The sequence below is a fragment of the Pipra filicauda genome, unplaced genomic scaffold, assembly GCF_003945595.2.
Source record: "Pipra filicauda isolate LSUMZ 115617 unplaced genomic scaffold, ASM394559v2 scaffold478_size463431_pilon, whole genome shotgun sequence".
In the NCBI taxonomy this organism is placed as follows: Eukaryota; Metazoa; Chordata; class Aves; order Passeriformes; family Pipridae; genus Pipra; species Pipra filicauda.
The window spans coordinates 54298-76240 of NW_024104618.1; the positions used below are offsets into that span (position 1 = coordinate 54298).

At 37.9% G+C, this 21943-nt stretch overlaps 3 protein-coding genes across 13 annotated transcripts in view; 2 read left to right on the forward strand and 1 right to left on the reverse strand.

Moving 5' to 3' along the window:
- The window catches only part of STXBP3 (syntaxin binding protein 3), a 23941-nt gene extending 18352 nt beyond the window's left edge, over nucleotides 1–5589 (forward strand). For all 3 annotated transcript variants that reach the window (XM_039386272.1, XM_039386274.1, XM_039386273.1), the window contains one exon: nucleotides 1432–5589. In XM_039386272.1, the coding sequence (XP_039242206.1) occupies nucleotides 1432–1523 (92 nt within the window). In that variant the 3' untranslated portion in view covers nucleotides 1524–5589. The remainder of the gene's footprint in view (nucleotides 1–1431) is intronic.
- AKNAD1 (AKNA domain containing 1) lies at nucleotides 3119–14799 on the reverse strand. Of its 4 annotated transcripts, none has more exons than XM_039386259.1 (14): nucleotides 13551–14799; nucleotides 12393–12452; nucleotides 11955–12084; nucleotides 11706–11857; nucleotides 11537–11596; nucleotides 10912–11045; nucleotides 10425–10560; nucleotides 9592–9755; nucleotides 8162–8247; nucleotides 6582–6704; nucleotides 6385–6495; nucleotides 5388–5469; nucleotides 4424–4559; nucleotides 3119–3795 (listed from the first exon to the last, which is right to left on the reverse strand). In XM_039386259.1, the coding sequence occupies exons 1-14, from the start codon at nucleotides 14184–14186 to the stop codon at nucleotides 3637–3639; spliced, it is 2169 nt and encodes a 722-aa protein (XP_039242193.1). In that variant the 5' UTR covers nucleotides 14187–14799; the 3' UTR covers nucleotides 3119–3636. The 4 variants fall into 4 exon arrangements, with proteins under 4 accessions (XP_039242193.1, XP_039242191.1, XP_039242192.1 ...); XM_039386257.1 differs by having other exon boundaries at nucleotides 13110–14799; XM_039386258.1 differs by lacking the exon at nucleotides 11537–11596 and having other exon boundaries at nucleotides 13110–14799.
- A 207-nt stretch (nucleotides 14800–15006) lies between these two features.
- GPSM2 (G protein signaling modulator 2) overlaps nucleotides 15007–21943 on the forward strand; it is a 30015-nt gene continuing 23078 nt past the window's right edge. For 3 of the 6 annotated variants that reach the window (XM_039386277.1, XM_039386280.1, XM_039386275.1), the window contains exon 1: nucleotides 15007–15134. The gene's annotated coding sequence lies outside the window, so the exon portion shown is untranslated. Of the gene's footprint in view, nucleotides 15135–16148; nucleotides 16278–21943 lie in introns of all 6 variants that reach the window. The other 3 variants (XM_039386276.1, XM_039386278.1, XM_039386279.1) reach the window with 3 other exon arrangements.

Consider the following 21943-nt stretch of genomic DNA (forward strand, 5'->3'; position numbering starts at 1 on the left):
ATGTCAGAGAAATATGTTGAAGTATAGCAAAAAGGATTTAAACATACCTCTGTTTCCTTGCATTACAGCTTCCTCACAACTTTTGCATCTGCCTGTGCTTTGCCTTTACTGGCGCTGCTCCTGTTGCTTTTGGAAGTAGTACGATATATCAAAACAGAGGTCTAAATACAGAACCTTACCAGAGACCTGTATGCATCTGCAGGGGCAGCTGATATTTGGGTGCAGGGTCATCTAACGCATTTTAAGTTGCTTGAAATGTCTGTCTGGCAGTTAAATTCGGTCTTGAGTTTCAGAAAGGCTTGAATTCATCTACCATGATTTTAAATAAGTCCTTTCCTAAAACGATGACAGCCTTGATTCTGAGATCTAGAGTCTGTTACCTCTAAATAGTCAGGAGTGTTGTAGGTGTGCTTGTGTGTGGTTGGTTTATCTGGTTAATTTTTTCTTTGCTGGTTTCATTGATGGTGGTTGAGGTAGGTCTAATGCTGGTTCTAGTTTTGAGTTGCAACAGAAAGACCAGGATAACAGAAATGCAGATTAACCAGACTGTTTCTTCATCTGAGACTTGCTTACAAAACCATGTTTAGTGGTCACTCTTTCACTGTGGTATCTAGCACTAACCACAGCACTATCTTCCCTTTTGTTTGGAGATGATTCTTGTAGTTTTGTTTGTAATCCTGATTTTTGAGGGAAGGTGAAATTTGCCAGATTTCCATGTGGCTTACTGCAGGATTAAAATTTTGCTGCATTCGTGATTCAGAACTCAAGGAATACTAGCCCACTCAGAGTGACACTGCTGAAACCAAAAGTTCCAGACAGCTGTAATCTTAAACAGTTAAGCACTGCCTTTAGAACTGTAGGGTGACCCTTCATGGCAGAAGTTATAATTACTCTCTATGAGAATAAGAGAGTTGTGCAGTCCTGAAGAATACTAAGGATTTTCTTTGCTGCTCGAGACTTGGAATTTGCTGTAAATTTTTCACAGAAATGTTAGTCAGTAAAAGCCAATTTTTTGTAACTGATATTTCTGTGGAAAACTACTGTTTGTGATGACCTTTAATCCAGGTAGTTTCTTGATTCTAGGATAAAGCCTTTGATTTACTGGACAGATTTCTTGCAGGCTGGGACAGCTGTACACAGCATAAGTGGCCCAGGTTCAAGCCTGTGTTTCAAACAGAGCAGAGCAGGACTTGAAACTTTTATTCCAAGCACGAGTCCTGATCTGGATGTGTGTGTGGGAGAGGGACATTTCCTACCTAATGGTAACACATTTATAGGATGGTGTTTTATATGAACACGCTTTGAACTGCTGTACTTGTCAGTTTTGCAGGTACAGTAAAAACAGGCCAGCATGTCACTGATGTTTTAAAGAGGGAGTGTCTGACAGTCAGAATTTGACTGACACAGTTAATATTTACGTTCTTTTGTCAGGTTCTACTCATATTTTGACACCTAAAAGACTACTGGATGAAGTGAAGAGCCTTACTAAACCCAAAGATATGGTCTCCATTAAGGATGAATAGATATGGTGATGTTTATGATGTATTACAAAGACAAACAGTATGTACATACTCTAATGGAACTGACTTTTCCAAACACTGCACTATGATACTACATGGTTCTGACTAATGGAAAGTCATGTTATAATTTAAATTTGCTGCTTTTTGGGAAGTAGAAGGCAGAGAGAGGAAAAACTAAACACGTGTTTCTTAGGTTGTATTTAATATTATAATATAAGTGCTTTTTCAAAAGGGCATGTTTGTTCCTAAGAAATTATGCTAAAAGTTATCGTGACTATATATAAACTGGAATTGTCTTTGAGAACTGTGAAACCTTTATATAATAGAATTTATTTCTAAAAATTACTGAATTAAAAAGGGCCTAGGCCCTTGGGTAGGGGCTTCAGGAGAAAATTTGTATATATGGGTTTATGGTAAAAATGTTTCATACAAATGCATTATCTTAAAGTGTAATATTTTCTGTAAAAGTAACTCACTGAAAATTCTTTAAATATGTTTAATTGTGAAAAATCTAAAGGCTTTTTAGATGGTGCTGGGTAAGGGAGATAGTTAATCACAGAAGTATTAAGCAGTTCTAATCACAATAAATAACTGAAGAAATGCTGTCAACTGTGCACTGAAGTACACTTTATATTTAAGTATATACAGGGATTATTAATGAAGCTTTTTAAAAAAATTAATTTCTTAGCAACTTCCTTATGATTGTGTCTACATAGTGCATCTGTTAGAAGTTGAATTGCCTGTGATACAGAAATTCCAAAACTATAAGTATGTCTTCTTGAGGAAGTGGAGGCAGGGGAAAAGGAGAGGAAAAGAAGGGAAGCAGTTGAATCTTTCAAATGGCTTGGTAATTTAAAAAAGAAAAGCTAAAAGAAAACCAAATGAGAAAACCTGATGTATTCAAGAGAATTTACTCACTTGTCTGCTTTGTTACATATTAAGAAAGAAATACTTAAATTTGCATTGAAGGGAATAATCTGAACTGTATGAATTCTGTAACACTGGTAATGATTAGATGTGTCTTTAAAAATTACATAATTAAAATCACTAAACTTTTGAAGGGATGTTGTATTTATGTGCCTTGAAATGTTAGTTTGTTGTATGTAGAAGCTGAGAAATGTCATAATGAAAAATAATAGATTACTCATGGATTTTTATTTACATTTTCCCCAACCATGAAGGAATTAATTTCTTGTTTTGCATAAAGGTGGATTTGTTTCTTTTCTCTTTATTTTGCTCTAAGGTTAACTAGCAGGTTAAGAGAATATTTTTGCTAGGTAAGATCATTCAGAGTTAATTAGGTGGGAAAAGGTTAAGTTCACACACACACACACTAGAGAGGAATGAAAGATGAGAAGGTTACATTTTAAGATGTTGCAGCACATGTAGCATGGTGAGAATAAGTGGCTCTATCTTTCAAATGCACCTAAATGAGTTAGGAATTGAATGTATTCTGACTTTTTTTTCTCATATGAATACAGGAACAACACTCTAAAATTAACTGGTTCATCAAACACCACGTGTATCAAAACTTTAAAAAAATTAGCAGAAATACCTATAACATTTTTCTGAATTCTAGTTTGTAACTGTAAAAACAAACAAGTCTCAATGTAGAGCACTGTAAAACCAAAATAATTAGAAATGTGAACTGTGACTTGGTATGTTAGCGTGATGTTTGCAGATAGGTGTCTCAGGTGCAGAGGCTGTTTTGGTGTGTTTAAGCAGCTGCTGTTAAAATGTGGGAAGAAATGATACTTAGTAATGACTGAGGTTTATTCTCACACTTTGGAGTGTGGGGAAATCAAAGTCACAAAGTTAATTTTCCTTGTTTAATCCAATTTTTATTAAGCTACCTTAGGTGGACACTTAGAGAAAGGAACTTGTACACAGCAATGGATCCTTAGAGAAAGGTACCTTTAGCCAACCTACTAAGGACTTTCAGTAGAATTAGTAATTTGTTTTAGAGTTCTGAGACTGAGCATAAACTTGAGGAATACCTTTATATCTGGTGTGGTTTAATACTAACAGTTACAGAACAGCTGACCAAGTTAGCTAGCTGACTTTTTGATTTTTGTATTCATCACTTTGTATTTGCAGAGGTCCTAACACTTCAGTATCACCCAGCAAAACAATATAGCATTTGAAACTGGGTAACTAAAGTAGGTTTTCTTTTGACTTTAGCCAGATCTTCTGAAACTGCTCGTACCATTCGTTCTGTAGTTTTCTTCAAACTGTTTGCTGTCTGTATGGCATGATCCAGAGTAGAACTTAAAATCTGTTGGAAATAATAAAACGTAGCCTTGTTAATAGTGAAGGCAAATGCATACACAGGTGTAGAATAGAAGGTGATGTTTAAGGTTTTGTGCACGATTTTCACTCTGAATACATGTTGAGAAGTAGAACTTGAGTTATGTGATAAGACTGCTTCATGATTCAAGTTGGAAGTATCTGTTATTTATTTCTCTTTGACTATGTAATCATTGGAACTGAGGGATATTTACACCTTTGTAAAGTAGCAGGGCCAGTGTTGTGCATGTTTGTGGTATCGAGAAGGCTTTCTTGTGGTTGTGATAGTAGTTTGTATGGTTAGGTGTTGACATTCTTTCAGTATGTGAAACCATTTCAGAGGTAAGATGCAGTGCTACTATTCTGTCCTGATCATTTCATACAGGGACTAAGTTGTATAAAAAGTCTGGACATACTTACATGAAGTTATATACTAATATATAAGCTAAAATGCTTGGGTTTTTAACTCCATACAGTCTTATCCTCAAATGGTCTATGTTTGCTTAGATTGTAATAATCAGCTTACTAAGAAAGGGATGCTCAATAGTGCCTTGATGTGTGGATTTAACCTTTCCAAGATAGTTGTGTGGCACTTAATTTTCACTTTCAAGTCTTACATTTGCATTGGAATCATTGGCGTTTCTGATTGCAGATTTGCTTTGGGCAAACTTCTTGCTGGGGATATACTGATGTGAAACAAGAATTTTATTGCATGTGCTTGAACAGCAGGTTTTGGCAGCCTCAAAGGATTCCCTAGAGAGAAGATATAGAGAATAAAACACAAACAATTTCAGTAAGCAAAAGAATTTCTAAAGTCTGAATTAAATACACACACCTTGATAGCACACTGGGTTGCAAGTTAATTTTACAGTGAGTAGAATTCTCCATTTGATGGACTGTGTTTTACAGTTATTATTTGTGCTCCATCTCTATTGCAGTAAGACAGAAAACATGCCAGGATGCAGAGTAAGGAAATCTCTCACAGCATCAGTCTCTTGGTGCTGCTCTCTCACACAGGGGTCTGTGCCATTGATTCTCAAGTGCAGCTGCTATTGAGTCCAAGTCCAGGCCATTACTGCTATTGAGTCAAAAAATATGGTAACAAAACTTGTCTGCATTTCAGTCTAGTCTGTGCTACAGTTAAGAATCCATTTTACTTCTTGGTCTCCCAGAATTATTTAATGTTTACAACAATTCAAAGGAGGACTGTTAATTATAAAGAAATAGTTGGCAGCAAACAGAGCTGCATCCTGAAAATACAGACCTGCCTTTGAATCAGTGAATGGGAACATCCTCTTAATAAAATTAAATATTTCGTTTCATTACTAAATGTGCCAGATAAAGAAGTTATATGTTTACTCTTCATTAACTTAGAAAGACTGAAAAACTACTCTAAGAACTATTTATACATGTTCTTAGAGTATATATTTTAAATTCATTACTGAGTAAAATTCTAATATACAACATGCACTGCAAAAGATAAAACATTCTTCCTGCCTATGATACTGGTGTGTTTTTTCCCTGCTGGATCTTCAACAATGGGATTTTCTTATGTACTGTATAGTTATTGCTACAACTTACCTTTCAGAAAGTCTGTTTACAAGTTCATGTGGCTGTTTATTTTTTTGAGCGTTTTTTGTGGAGATTCTTTTCTGTGAATAAGCTGGAGTCATAGAGGCCATGTTTAAAACAAGCAAAAAAAAAAAAAAGGTAATTTTTTGTGAATTTTCTGTGTATTTAACATTTTTCTCCATTTAGCATAAATAAAAGATCAAGCAAACTATCACTGATGAATAAAACTTGAATATGCTTAAGTTTTTCGTAAATGAGGACAGATTAACCTTTTTGTGCTTGCTGTTGAATTTAGCTCTGTGGCAAATGGTATGCACATTTCTATTTCATACAGTGAAAAACTGTAGGGGGGAGGTGGAGAATAATCAGATTCTCATAATCCTACTAATTACATGAGTACTGCTTTGATTTTATAGTTTCACAGAATTGCTAGAGACAAGCAGCTAACTTTACTTTCTTCTGACTGTTCAAATTTTATATTTTTCTTTAAGCAATTTTTTCTTATGGTAGAGAGAGAGTCTGAATAAGTGACTTTAAAAAGTAGATGTTAAACATTTAATTTTTTTTTTATTAGTCTTTCCTTTACTTTGCTGCATGTCACATGATGAGTGTAGAACTGAAATTTTCTTTAGTGCTTGTTTACACTACTTTAGGCAATGGCTGGCACTGTAAAAGTTGGCACAGTAGTGCCCAATTTTCATATTCTTTCACGTGGCACTGCAAAATGAGATATTCCTGCCATGAATGGAATATGAAAGGCACTCCTCTCATAAAGAACCAGAGAAGGTTAAAGCTGTTGTGCATGGGGATTAAACTTGGGCAGGTGTGTAAAAGTTGGATTTCCTGATTTTTGCTCTACAGGATCTATAAAACCCCACTGTTTCAGCTACAATGCTAATGATTGCTTATACTAAATTAAATTTGGCCTGATATGTGCAGTGTGGCTTCTTGCCCCTTAAAATCTAGCCTATGGTTGGTAATTATTTCAGTAACACATCATACTTACAGGATGAACCAGAACTTTTATTTCTACATAGGGCACAAGACTGAACAGACTCTTTGTAATTCCTGAGTTTAACTTGATCTCTGCTTCCCCTGGGGCATCTGCATCTGAGTCCTGAAAACAGAGACATGTTGTTTAGAAAAACAAACACTATAAGCCATGTTTCTTTGTAGATATTAATATTTTTGCAATCATTGTACCTTTTCTCTCTCCACATAATCTCGTATTTAATGATTTGTAATTCTGAGTGTCACAGTTGACAAGGTCCTTGCTTTGTGAATCATTATAAGAATCGTAGACTGAGATGTCTTCTGAATCACTGCCTAGAATTCAAAAAATAAGTTAAAAGGTTCTGAAATATTAGAAACTTAGGCTAGTGTATCCAGGTAATTATTTGGCTTTCAGCACCATAATTTCAGAGCCCTTAATGATACTGCAATTTGAGGAAGTACTTTTTCCTCCATTTTACAGGAGTGTGGGAACTGAGCTTTAAAGATTGGCTTTCAGCCCTGACTGTAAGCCTTGAATGTAGATTTTTATTATTTTTTTGGTGGTGGTTATTTTCAGACCAAGAACTGTTTTTTAATAAAAAAATGAAGCTCTCCATCTCCCTGTGCATAGTGTTGTGCAAACAGTGCAGCCTAATGGAAATGTGATGAGAATTTGGGCAGCTCTAGTACAGCACTGCTTTAACTATTGCACAAACCAGTACTAACAGTAATGGTCCCAGTGTCTTATATTAAAAGGCAAGCATATCACAAACAAGGACAACAGATAGACCAAAGGTAAGAATAACCTATATATTTAGACAGCTCATGCTATTCTTTATTTGTTGGGTACTAACAGCTTCAAAATATTCTGCAGTGGAAAGATAAAATTGGGATGCCCTGAGAGACAAATGCCTACAGATTGCTAGTAAGCTTCCAAGAGCTGAAGTCTTGGATGACTTGACAACTGAATTAAGTAGCTCATAGTAGCCTCTGTGGGGTCTAGTTTGGATTTCATGAAATTATATTATTAGGAGCTAGACTAAGGAAGGGGAGAGTATTTCTTGTCTGTGTCAACTCTGAATGGATCAAAGATCAAGGAAAAGTTTTTGCAGTGTTTTCATGCAAAAACTTATTCATGCAGAATAAGAAAGTTGAATCCCAAAAGTGAAAGTGGAAGTACTGATATGAAATGTTTCAGTTGTCAAGTTTGGAATCTTCTTCTAGGACATAAAATACGTACATCAGAAGAAAAAACAAAGCATTGTGTGCATATCAGTGTCATGCTCTAAAAATGGTAATAGTGGCAATATTTGGAACCTTCTCTAGAAAGCTGAATTAGATTTATAGACTAATTCAGGTTGGATAAGACTTCTGTAGATCATCTGGCCCTGTCCCCTCTCAAAGAAGGACCAACTTAAATGAAGTTGCTTAGGACCCTCTCCAGTTGAGTTTTGAATATCTCTGAGAATGGAGATACCACAGCCTCTTCAGGGCAAACTGTTTCAATGTTTGACTAGACCTCAACTTAATAATTTTTTGCTCTTATCTAACTGAAAATTGCCTTGCAACTTGTCTGTTGCCTCTTGGTCTGTCACTGAGACTTCCACAGTGAATTTGACTTGGTGTCCCCTTTAGCCTCCTTTTTGTTCTTAGTGCTTTGTGCTGTGCTAAGCAGTAACATCTGTTGAAACTACAATTTTCATGTAGTTGAGATGTGACAGGAATGTATTAACAGGATTCACTAGCAGGTTTAAGCACAGTTCTGACCTCTGTATGCCATCATGACTTACTCAGGTAGGTATCTGATAAATCAGTTGGTTTTCTCTGACTGAAGAGTGAAGATGTTCCAGTTTTTCTTTCCTGGATGTTTATATTTCTTTGAGCATGGAAACAGAATGATATTTTAATTGCATCAGAATACTTCTATGATGAGACTTACAAGCATTTTATATTAATAATTAACTATTTCATAGTTGATAAGAAATCAGATTTATTCATAGAAAGAACTCAGTTATCTGAAAAGGTGGTAAGTAGAAGTTTAAATTAATAATTAACCAATTGCAAAATAATGACCTCTTTAGTTAAAGAACACATTCTGACTTAACAAGCTGTTAAAAATCCTTAAAAGTAGATGTCGTGATAATCACATATTCAAATAGTGAAGTTGTATGAAATCTTACATATTTATACATGTGTTACCATTGATAGTATTTTGCTACAACATATATTAAATAGGATTTGGTTTCTTAGTAACTTTGAGTTATTAAGGCTTTAATAGCACTGCCTTTAGATAATTAGAGGAATATTTGAGATGTACCTTCTAAGAGGACAAGAACAAAGTTCCTTATTTATTTGATGTGTATTTTCAATTTAGGGTGTACAGAGTGATCAGATTTATTTGGAAAGTTTTTCACCCATTCATGAACATAATGATCAGAAGATTGAGCTAACTTTCTTTCAATGACAGAGAAAAAAGTGGAAGCTAGGTGAGTTTGACTAGACAAATATTAACATCTACCCTGTGAAATAATCTGACGGAATATTCAGATTAGTATGATTGTGTTCTGTGCTGCATGTATTGTAAGATATAGCTTTGGATAGAGATTTGCCAAAATTCCAAACTCCAAAATAACCATGTTGCTTTTTGCACACTGTGCTGTGCAAAAACTGGAGGGAAAATGTTGTGCGCCCTCAAAGCTCAGTAAGATAATGTAAGTTGGAAAAAAAAAGTATGAAGAGATCTCCTACCATTATGTTAGAAGAATGCTTGTTTCCTAGCAGACCTTCTTTTCCCAGAAGCTCTGCTGCTTTTCTGAAACTTGATGCAAAGCTCTCTTTTTTTTTAACCTTAGATTGGTTAAGGGGAAACCATTTATGTTATTTTTCTAATTTCATTGAGATGCTTTGACGAGTCATTCACATCCTGAATTTGTATGGCTGTAATTAATTTTATACAGAAGTATGGTTTAACTCTAGGTGAAAGCGATAGTAGCGTTTTGGCTTCAGGAAATACTTTCAGACTCAGAAAGGTAGGAATGCCAGGCTGGGAGGAATGGGAGGAATTCTTGGGTACGTAATTACAGAATTCTGTAGAAGTTTTATTCTGGAAATATTCGTGTTGCTTTCAGAGATTCCAGTCATTCCAATTTTCTTACTCAGCAAATAATTTTGGGTACATTTTTATAAAAATTTCAACAGCTGTTTCCAAGTTTTCGCTTACCTGTGAGGACAAAGACAGCAATTTTTGCCTTCTAAATAAAGTTGATTTGTCTGTGGGATTACATCAGTTGTGGGACTCTTTTCTCCCTCATGGTTCTTGTAAAGAAATGGAGTTTCAGTACCTCTTCTTTCTGGAGGATCAGCAATGCTTGAAACCACCGAGCCCTGTACAAAGTAACCACAGCACAGATACAGGTGGATGTGGTCATTGCAGTTCAAGCATGTGACTTCTGCCAAACAGTATCTCCTGAGTTTCTCCTAACCTGGGCTTCAGAGGAAAATGTTATGTAAAACATTGACTATGAAAGCATTGGGTGAGGCTTATCTGTAGATTTGTAGGAGGCAGTAAGATTTTATGTGTGTGTGTATTTATGATCTGGGATAAAATATTACTATACTTAGCAGTAAACTCAATTTTCTATAGCACAGTACTGTTTGGTCTTTTAGTAATTCTGCAGCTTAAAAATCATGGACAAACAAAGTAATATTTCTTCCCACTAAGTGACAGTGGGAATTGATTCATTCCCCCAAAACAAAGACAGCTTTGTAGAAGTCAAAGTAGCTGCTTATATTTTTTTACTCTGAAATAAATGCTTTGGAAACTGGAATTAAGCATCTTCAGTGCAGCAGTGTTTTAATACTTAGGTTTCTGTTACAATTAATGAAATATTCTGAAGTTAATATTTCATTAAATATTTTCTCTGAAGTAACATGCTATCTAAAAGCATTATGCTCTTATTAGAGAACATATAATTTTACAACTACACTTATTTCTCAAGACTTGCATCAGTAAAACCGAAAAATTGCAGTCTTTAAATAATATAACTCAATTACCTCACAAAAAGAATGTGATGAATAGGCAGATTCATAGGAAGTCAGCAAAGATGACAGGCTGTGTTTGCTGTGATCCATTTGTTCTTGAATGTCTTCAAGCAGCATGCCAAGTCTAAATATTCCCCCTTCCACCCTTCTAAATCCAATTGCAATACAGAGTTAGTTAAACCTGTATAAACTGACCTTTTATTTCTTACTATGATATGGGACATTGCAGTACATTTCTCATAGGAAAAAAAATAAAATTAATGGAGTTCACTGAGTCCCTTTTAAGTATCTGAATTAATTAAATAGATACCCTAATTATAAGTGGGATATATAAAGCCCAAGATGAATTTTGGCCAAATCACTCTTAGCTTACCACATATGACATAATGTTTTTACTTCAGAAAAATTCTAATGGTTAAATGAAGTAAAAGTTATAAGACACTCAAAATATAAGATACTCAAAATATACTGATGTACTACTTAGCACTTATCTTCCAACCTGTCAGGATCAAACTCTCCAATGTTGATAGACTTGTCCTTGAAGTTCTGCAGCTGTAAGTTATGGTGCTTTTCTCTAGCTGTTAAGTAATTCCTTTCCAAGGCATCAAGGTATCTTTTCAGTTGATTTAAAGCCTTCATCAATAAGAAAGAATTCAATAGCAAATGTCACTATCATTTAGCATAAGTAGCTATCACTGTGGCTTGCTATGTGAGCCAGATGCTGTTTGCAGTGCTCTTGGTAAGAATTTTGATAATTCTCTGAATTGGAACAGGACTGCATATTGTATGATCACCTGGTACTCTGTGCTGCTCTATTATGTACAAGTAAAATATTAAACCCTGACTTCTGAACTGATGCCCTATGTGTCAAAATTCCTAAATTACATGGCAACTTAAGGCCTTTCATTAATAGTTTTGAACTGTAATCCTTAAAACAGATTTAAGAATTCAACCACCTACTGAACACCTTCATTTTTGCTTCTTAAACTTGTACCTTTGGTCTGAATTGAGAAAAAGAGTAAACATTTCATTTGAGGAGAACATGAACAACTTGACAGAAAATTGTAAGTCTACAGCCATGTAAAATGCATTTCAGATAGCTCAAAATATGTAAAATAATTTACCAGATATTTGTCTTGTAAAAAGAATGTTTCTTGGGACATATGCTTAGAGAAGTCTTCTACCTTAAAGACAAAATATTAGACTTTTATTTGGGATTTTGAAAAGAAATATGCCAAATGAATATGGAATTTAAGCACCAGTGCAAAGTATATATTGAAACAGAGCTCTTACTTTCTTTGTCAGTTGCTCTGTCTGATCCTTTAGTATTTGAGACATCTTTTCTCCTAGTGTTAGTTCTGGCAGTGAATTAGAAGGATTTGGACATCGTGCTTCTACCATACCAGCTGCTGGTAGTGCTGATGCTGCTGTTCCAGACTGCAATCCTGTGTGATACAAGATAAGACTGATCAGCTGAAATGTCTGCCCAAAAGTGTAATCAAGTTACATAAAATAGTCATTTGCATAGTTAATTTTATTTACTTGCTTTAAGCAAACCATGTGTAGATTGTACAGGGATGGGAGCATCTAATGTGATGATGCCAGGTGCTGTCCCAGTGCCTCCTGAGGAAATGGCAGTGCTGGCATTTGGAAAGTCTGACTGAGGAAGTATCTGTTAAAGTGAGAACTTTGGTTATAGATATAATGTATAGAACAGTTACAAAAACAACAAACTTAGAAATAACTCAAAACACAAAATATTAATGAAATGTTTAACAGTACCATATAATTTTCTGAGTTTATAGTTAGATGTATATAGTGTCTCATTGTATAAATACTTAAATACTTGTGAAAATATAAAGAGGATTTGTGTAAATGGGAAGTACAACATGAAGGTGACAAAATAGTTTTAGGGGATAGTCAGTCCTAGAGATAAAGAAGAATGACTTGAAAACAAAAAAAGTATTTTGAGAGATTTACCTTGGGATTAAATCTCAGATGGTCTATATGATTCTGGGTGTCAGCATGCTGAGTCAGCATCTCATTTGCAGCCAGGAAATAATAGGGAAAACTATTAGAACTTTGTTACATCTTGAGTGATTTACTAAGATCTAAATTTAGGAATGGACTTAAAAATTCATAGAGCTCTGTGAGTGAACTCCATGTCAGGGCACAAAATTGAGCAGTGATTATCTAATTACTACTCTAAAATAAATTTACTACAACAAAAGAAATATTGTTGTCAAACAAATCCTTTAAAAAGAATACCAGGCTAAATAGTTGAAGAGCCTTAAGATGTAAAAAAAGGCCAAAGTTTTCTTAATACAGGCACAGTATAAAAATAGAAAGTTTTTCTTAAAAATACATTTAAGTAGTTTTGGTGAACTTAAACCTTTACATATAACACTAGAAATGAAAATTTGTAGTGAATTTCCTAATGATTTGATAGGATGCTTTATCATCACAAATAATACTCCAGTGTTAAATACTGGAGTATTATATAATACTTAGTCATTGAATACTTAGTAATGAAATTGTCGTATAAAGTCAGTCCCACTAAATTTTATTTGTGAAAGCAGCTTTTGAGTCAAGTGATGTACTGCCTGCCTGAACTAGTCATGTTAGATTTTATGGGACACAGAATATCTTCTTACAATAAACCACTCAAATATGAATTTCTTCAAGCGTCCTAATTACCTTTAGCTGTTGCAGCAGTTCTGAAATGCTCATTTCTTCTTTATTCTCTACTTCAGCAGAATTGAAGTAATTCTTATTTTCCAGCATATTGTTCACACTTACTGATTTACTTAGCAAAATAGGGAAGGGTTTTGCTCTCCCAGTTGTAGGAACTGAGTTAATATTGTCAGTTCTTTTTGGTACTTTTACTTCTGAAGCAACTTCATAGAAATCAGGAAGGCAACAGTGAGCCTGACCTTGGCTATATTGGAGCTTGCAAGGTGAAACTGTTTTCTTAAACAGGCCTCTCTCATCTTTCATGTTTTGAAAGGTGTGTCTGTGTTCATTCTCATTAATCAGCTGTGAATTTTCTTGTGTGCACCCACACTTACCAGTGCAAGGTTTCTTTGAAACAGGTCTATTTTCACTTAACACATTTTCATTTTTACCACTAGAGTTTACCTCTTTGTGCTTTTCTAAGTGATACTCTTCAAAGGTAGTTGCCCACTGTTCCTGCACTGAAGGGCCTCTGAGGTGTTCTGAAGGCTCAGGTTCGCTCCCAGTGTCATCGATACTGTCAGTGAAGGACGATTCTGGTATCATCTCACATTCAATTAACTGGCATGTGCTCAGTAACTCTCCCTCAGAAAAATGATGCAGGAGGACATCGGACATCTTTGAGGTAGTTAAATGTTCTTTGCTGTATGGTTTACTGGAACTACCGACAGGGAATTCCTTCTTAAAGGAAGCTTCACTTCCAGGCATTTCAGTTGAAACTCCCATTGTTCCTTTGGTGCTTCTATGCTGACTGGAGAATTCTTCAGGCTGTGGATGAGCTGCATAATTTGCTGTTGCGTATTTGTTATCTTCAGAACACATTAGGTTTAAAATACCAGAAATATCTTCTGTACAAATACCGTCATTCAAATGATACGAATTATTATTATATTTATGTGTTATTTCTACATCTCCATCATAAAGTAATTCATCTTGTTCCTCTTCAGTTACATCCGAGCTACAGCCTAATGCATCTGAAAATGAATTATTCATTTGAGTTTTCATCCAGTCTGATGGTTTGCACTGTTTTGTAGTCTCCATACCCAGTTTATTTAGAATGTAAGTGCCGTTGTTTCGCCAGTTTTGGACAGAGCTTTTATTATTGCATGGATCAAAATCTGGAATGTCTGAGTAATAATATCTAGTTATCTATAGACTTAATGTCTATTTACCTACTGTAGCTTTTTTAGAACCATTCTCTGGAAGGGCTGTTTCCATGTTTGTACTACTGTAAGCCTGGAATAACTGCTGGAGGGAATAGGAAGGCACAAATGACAAAAGCATTGGGAACAGGAGCATTGAGCTTAGGGCCAGGTATCTGTCCTTGCTCGGTAATCCTGCTGTAATTGTATAGACAAAAAAACTTCGTACCAGAGCCCCCAGTGGTCCTGGAGTCCAACATCAGGTTTAAAAATCCCAAACACCTTTCACCTCACCTCCCTAAAGCGCTTCTTGAGCTTCTGCACCAGAGGAAAAGCAGCAGACTTAACAGCTCGGCTTCATAAAGCGCGTGGTTTCACCTTATGTGCGGGGGTTGGAGTTGGCAGAGGCGAACTTGCAGCACCGCTTTCCTACGGGCACCAGTGCAGCAGCGCGGCCGTGCGCTTCCCTCCGGCGGGGGCAGCGCGGTTGTGCTGCAGGGCCTGCCCGCTGCTGCCTCATCCCCGCTCCCCGTCCCTGTGCCCGGCACCGCGCTCCGCTGGAAGCTCGCACCGGGCGGGGCCCTCCTGCCGCCCCGCCCCTTGGGTTGTGCCCCGCCCCCGCCGCCTCCCCATTGGCCCGTGCAAATGACGCGACGGCCGCACCCTCCAGCCGTTGGGCGCCGCGCCCCGGGGAAGGGCGGGCGCGCCGCCCATTGGCACGTTCAGGGAGCGGCTGCGCGTGGGCGGGCGGGGTCTGCCCCCGGCCCCTGAGAGCCCCCGGCCCCTGAGAGCCCCTGGCCCTCGCAGCACGGCCGGTCCCGCACGGCACCGCCGGCCCGGCACACAGGTGAGCGCGGCGCCGGGACGGGGGCTCCGAGCGCGGCCGCGGCAGCTGCTCCGGTCCCGGCTGCGCGGGGCTGCGGCGCCCTCACCGCCCCCAGCGCCGCCGCCGAGCGGCCCCGCGCGTTGGCGAACACGGTCATGGTGCGGCCGCTCCGTGCCCGGGCCGGCGCCGCCGGACTCCCTGTGGGAACAAAGACAGGAGGTGGCCGCGCAGGCGGGCCGGGTGGGTTCTGCGCCAGGGAGAGACCGCCCGGGTGTCTCTGGAGGGAGCCGGGACCAACAGGGAGCTCTGAGCAGTTTTGCTGCGTTTAACAGGGTGGGTGTAGGTGATGAACAGAAAATAGAAGTCCAAGGGCGGGAGTGGAACGGGCTGTTCATGGAAGCGGAACCAGAGGCTCACCCAGCACACCGCGAGGAGGGAGACAGGCACAGGGGAAGGAGCTCTGAGCTCTGCACGGGTTCGAGTTGGGCAGTACGTTGTGGCATATCTAAAGTCAGGTTATACCAGACCTAGTCTTATTTATCCACTAGACTGTAGCTCTTGTTAGTGTAGTCCTTCCCCCTCTGCTTTTGCTTCTTCACTTTTTCAATAGAGGAGCGGAGTAAATGATAAATTATTTTTTATCTTTTTATTGGCCCAGTTGCCCAGACGTAAATTTTACCCCACCTTGAAGTTGTGGCCTTTCTTCTGCTTTAGAAGCTTTTTCAGCCTAATGTGTTGTTCCTGTTAGATTCTTGCCAGCGACTGCGGGGTTCATGTATCCTGGGTTGCCATGGAGAGCTGTGCAGCCATCTCAGAATTTGGGAGAAGGTGCTGAGTCCTGCGTCTCAAAAAGATCAGTGAAGAGATTCTAGTCCCTCCTTAAATTTTGTCTGGAAACTTTGTACCTCTTGTTTAAGTCATAATTTTAATAGAGCTGTAAATGGTAGCAAAAAAAGTTGTCCTGATATTACAGTCCTTCTAAATTAATTTCTTATAACAATGTTGCTTTTTATTGGTTTAATTAATGGTTACCAGGCCTTCTGAACTGTGGTCCTGCATCCCTCTCCAGCAGGAAGGACTTTGTACTTTTAGTACTTCCGTATAAAACTGGGACAAAACTTACCTGAAACCTAAGACAGCTTCATTGGACTAGAAGAAACATATGTGAGTCTTGTCTGCTGCTTTATTTAACATGCTGTTGTTTAAATGCTCTTGAAAGTTTTCCAAGCATCCTAAGACTACTTAATTCCAGCTACTCTTGCTGGAGAATTACTTCACAACTTGATGGTTAGAAGGTTCAAGTAAGTTTTGAAAAGCTTTTCATTGACATCTTACCATTCTGTTCTTGTGTGCTCATTGTCACTTGGCTTTAAATTGTTGATGCTTCGCTTTTTCATTTTTTCCTGAGGTATATAAAAACAACAATTCTTTCTTCACATAGATTTTCTTTTGGTAGTAAGCAAGCCAGTCTCCTCCTATGAATGTTGAGTAAAAGCATTGCAAAAACATAGAATACCTGTTTCTTGTGGCATGCTGCAGGGAACAATCAATTTTGAAACTGAGTCTTACTTCCTGCAGCTTGCCAGGGTGGAAATGTATTCTTATTTTACTAGAACTGTTTCCAATGTCAATTCTCAACCTTTTTTGTCAACAAATGACAGCACAGTATGATTCAGAGGGCATCCTGGTCTGTCACTAGTTAGGAAGGAAAAGTTTTAGTAAGACATGGGTGTTTTCCTAAAAATAAATGCTATTTGTCCATAGTTTAAACTATTGAATGTGTGGGGAGTTTTTATTTTTTTTATAGTTTATCTGGATTCTTCTGTTTTGCTTAAAACTGGATCATTTTTTAGTTTCCCCTGATGTTGCACTTTTTTAATTTAATAGCCAAGATATTTGTACTTTTTGTAATTCAGGATTTTTGTTACCCTTGTGTGGTCACTTTCACTTTCCACAATTTAGTAATTCGTGCCCAGATCTGGTAACTATGTTCTTGGTTCCAGTAGTTTTTAAGCTTAAAATCAGAATGAAATTGGTTTTGTTCAAGGAGCAGGTGTTGATCTTGAGACTTTGCAAGAGATTAACCTGTTATTGCTATAACTGCTCCTGCTAATGAAAGAAAAAAGAGATACCAGGTGCCAGAAAAAACCCTGAACTTTTCTTTAGCCATTTAATAGCAAATTTGCTATACAAATGATAGTACCTGAAAAGAAAAAAAGTGGTGGTATTTTGTGGAAACCACAATATTAGGAACGTAAAATACAGGACAAACAAAAGTGGACAAACTGGTAAGAGATGGTCTGAAACGTATGTACTGTTGAACAGATGATTAATGTCAAGCTGCCTCTTGGGACTCAAATTTGACAGTGTTTGAGGAATATGGTTCTTGTTCATATAATAAAACTTTTGTGTATTATAAACCTTTTGCTAATAGGAAGGAAAGCTTTCATGCAGCTGACTTACTGGGAATATAAACCATATGTGATTTATAAAGACGGCTCTCTAAATCTATTTTATTTCTGTACTGTTTCTGTTTGCTACATTTTTTTTTTCCTACCATTGCCCTGCTAGTATCCTATTAGGAATTCTGTTCCTTGCATGCAGCCACTGGTTTGTTAGAGGGCAGGATGCACTATTGTGACCCAGTTATATTGGTGTAATAATGTGTGTCAGTAGTGGATATATCCATGGGCAGTGGGGGCAGAATGGCCTCCAGTCCAGTAGCCATCACTGAGGGAAGAAAATGCAGTGAATAGATTCTGAATAGATTTGCACCTGCATCCTGAGTGTTAGAATGAATATGCAAAGCAATTTACAACTTGGCACCTCAACAAATGCTGTTGGCTTAAATCTACACGGGTGATGTGCTATAAATACACTGTACCTGTGTCTATAAGAAACAAACAGTATGAAAAGCCAACACATGGTCTTCTCCCCGTAGTATGTGTTCATTTGTGTTTATCCTGCACTTTAACAGTTTTTTACAGGTTGTAGCTATGCTTGTTCAACTGAGGAGTCATTAGAGAGGATGGTTAATGGTTGCTGTCAATACTCGGGAACTGAGGGGCACCGGGGATGCACCCAGAAATGCTGCTGGCATTAAACTGTCATGGATCATTTCAGTTGTGTCATACAGGTTCTATGAGAGCCACATCTGCTCCTTGCAGGATGAAACCTTGCTGGAGTGGCACTGAGTTCTTTATGCTGAATGTCTACTTAATCTCTGAATGAGCATCACAGTGCAATGTAGGAAATCTGAAATAGCAGCTACATTGCTTCACTTAAATTGCTGTTGTGTTTTACTGCCAGTGACTCTAAGGATTATTAATTTTTTTTGAATTTATGCAATCTCAAGACAACTTTTCCCATTTCTCTTTAAGGTACTTGTACAATCTGTTTATCTTCCTTCTTTTACTTACCAAGATCTCTTAAAAAGAGATGTTATAGGCCAAGAAGGAGCTGAGCTACATGGAACGTTTTATTGGAGAGATCTGGGATCAACTTGCTCAGTCAGTTTAAGTGCAAATAGCCAACCATTTGTGCTGAACTCTTCCCATGTGGCGTTCTTTCACATCGTGTAACATGCTCCATTTCCCAAACTGAAGGTAGTTGAGTGTCTTGTTGCCTGGGAGAGGCCTCATATACGTTAATTTGCACAATGAGATGTTCCCGATGGAGCAACATTCAAATTTACCTTCTTGGTAACAAAGAGAACTTGGTAACAAAATTCTTACTGATTTTGTGGGAATATGATTTCAACTTCTGTTACAAATAAAAAGATCAGAAGTTATTATTTTGTTGTGAACTGTCATTGCAGTCTATTGTGGCATTTAAGCACTTTATTTTACAGTGCTTAAATGCCAATCTCATATCCAGTTATGGGATGCTTGGAAAGAAGGTGGCACAATATTTTGTTCCATGTGTGAATGACAATTTGTAAAAAAAACTTGGAACTTGTTCTGATTAAAAAAAAAGGAATTCTATTACCTTGATGTATCAAATATGTGAAAAATTATGAGCTATTCTGACTTTGCTCCTTTTTTTAAAGTAAAGAGAAGATATTATTCTGCTATCTTCTTGTGTCTTAAATCTTAATCTTGCTGCATATTAGAATGAGTTCAGTTGCCTGATTAGTTTTATGATGGAGACATTAGTTATATTTTGCTGGCACTTCATGTTCTCTTACTTTCTTATTTTATCATAGTGTGGGATTGCCTTAGTTCAGGATTTAAATAGATGACTTACCCTAACTATCTGCAGGAATATCTGTATAATAAAAATGCTAGTGGTTGCTTGTGTCAGCTACACCAGGTTCTTTAACCTGCACGCTGGACAGTAATTATGTACATTAAGTAGCAAGCTATTTTCCAGCTAATTACCAATTCTCTTAGAAAAAGGATGTTCTATTCTGGAAGGATACTCTGTGATGGAGGCACTGCGAGGGCCATCTCTGCATCATTGAGCACCAATACCAGTCTCATATGTGCATTTGTTGCCTGTTTGTTTTGTTCTTCTTAGTGGAATTATGTGTGTTAGCTGTTTGTTTGCTTTTGTCTACAGCACATTCTAAGACTGTAAGTCACTAAATGTCCTGCAGCCTTGCCAGATGCCTTAAATATCTCTGTTTACAAAGCTATACTATACCTTTACTGTGCCTGATAGGGCACCTTTGCATTTACTGAAGTTAATAGAGTTGGTCTGGAATATGGCAGTATTCTGAATATACTTGCAATGTGGATATGTACTTTCTGCCACAACCAAAAAAACCTTTCTAGAAATAGGGTGATAAGTATCTCTGCTATTAACCATGTCTGTCATAATGCAGGACCATATTAGCAGTTAGGTAATAGATGCTGGAACACAGCTCTGGAGCTGTGTTCCTCTAGTGTTGAATTCAAATCCATGCTTTCATTTCCAGCTGTGGTTGTGGTGAGAGCATCACTCCATTGTGAGCAAAATTCATCTCAGAAATGCTTTCTGCCTATTGTTGTTGTGTTTTGGTTTGGTTTTTTATTTAATCATCTCAAGATTGTCACCTGTGTGCCACAGCCAGTACAGTACTCACCCTTTCCAGCCATTTCAGCACTGTCTGTAATATTCAGCAATGTGCCTTAGATTCATGTGGGTCCATATTTGTAAGTCAACATGGTAATGTAGTTGGGGTGGAGGAGGAAGCATCTGAACCAAGAACATTAGATAGTGGTATTAATTTATTTGCAGGTTGTCTGTTGAGCCTGATAGCACAGGATGTTTAGGCTGGGTCTTTCCCATGCTCTGTAGTGGTACAGGCTCTGCAGCATGTGCTTTATTAGACTCACACCTGGGAGAGCAGCTGAGATAGTTGTTTATGAACCTCATCTTTCCTGTTCTGTCCTTCAGATGCAACCCATTAATGTGTGATGGGAGCCTCACTTGGATTGTGTGCTGGAAAGGGGCTTGTATGCTGCTAAACTAGTCCTTTAACAGAAGCTCCCTGGTTTATTCTAGGGTTTTCTGCTCCACATATAAATCCATGGGGAGACAAAGGCAGTGTTTCAGAGCAGGCATTGCTCCATGTCATCATGACCCTGAATGAAACCTCAAATTCACCTCATCGGTGAAGGTGGTTTCTGTGTGCTGTCAGCTAACCACTGTTGAACAGCTGTCAGAAGTGGTGCAGAGAGGAGTTGAAAATTAAGCTTCCAAGAATAACCACACTGGTCTTAGTACAATGTTTCTTGTATCTGCATGGTCCACTCTCATGACTAATCACTTGTACTGTGCTCAAGGTTTGGAAAAAATATTTTTTTTCCCAGCATGGCAAACATTTGCCTTAAAGTTCATTCACTGGGGAATCTGTATTACTGCAGAAGTGCTAACGATGATGCTGTTTGCTATGTAAATACAATACTTGATATGGAATTTTAAAGATTTCTTGGGTGGCTTATTTTAGGCATATTTATTCAGGTAAATTTTAAAAATATCCTTGAACAGCATTGAAGACTAAAATAGAAAATGCTCTATTTCTGAGTGTTCCTTGTTCTATGCTCTTTCATATTTTGAAGGTCTGGAGACAAGCTAATCTCTATTTCAGTAATGGAACTGTTGGGTTTTTTTGTTGTTGTGTAGTCTGTGTCTTCCTCCACAGGGTATACAAAGCTCTGCTTTGTTTTCAGATAATCCAGTTCGAGCTTCTTTTCCTTCTTCTTTTTTCTTTTCCTCGCACATGCTATAGCATCTTCCCAAAAGGAAACTCAAACTTAGTTCACCTTTGGGAAATTCGCCTTAATCATGGAACAACAAACTTCTGTTGCTAGTTTTTCTAAGGAAATACAATTTGTGCAATTGATCTGCCTCAGTCTGTACTCTCCTCTTGTAGCTTTTGATTCTCTCAGTCAGTGATGACTTCACTTGGCTGGTGTTCCTTTCCCGTAGCTTTGTGAGAAGTAGCAGATGGGTAGAGAAGGCATGACTTGGTCGTCTCCTTTTGGGAAAGGCAGAAAGAACAGAACTGCTCAGCCCCCAAGTGACCAGTCAGGATCTGTCAGCCTGCCAGCCATGTGACTGAGGATAAGCAAAGCAATGCTTTTAACCATCTGACAAGCTCCAAAAAGGAAGGTGTGGGTTGAGGGAAGGAGCAAACGAAAGTGCAGAAAAGTACCATTTTAAGGCGATGCAGGGGGTAAAAATCATCTTCCTCTCCCACTGTATTGTGATTCTTGGCTCTGTAGACTGCTAATAAATAGCAATATTGGCTTTCTGGCTTTTCTTGCCGATGAAGTTGCACCTGTCTGGAAAAACAGTTTCCTGCCAGAAGTTAAAATGAAGGGATCTGTCATAGACCTTCAGTG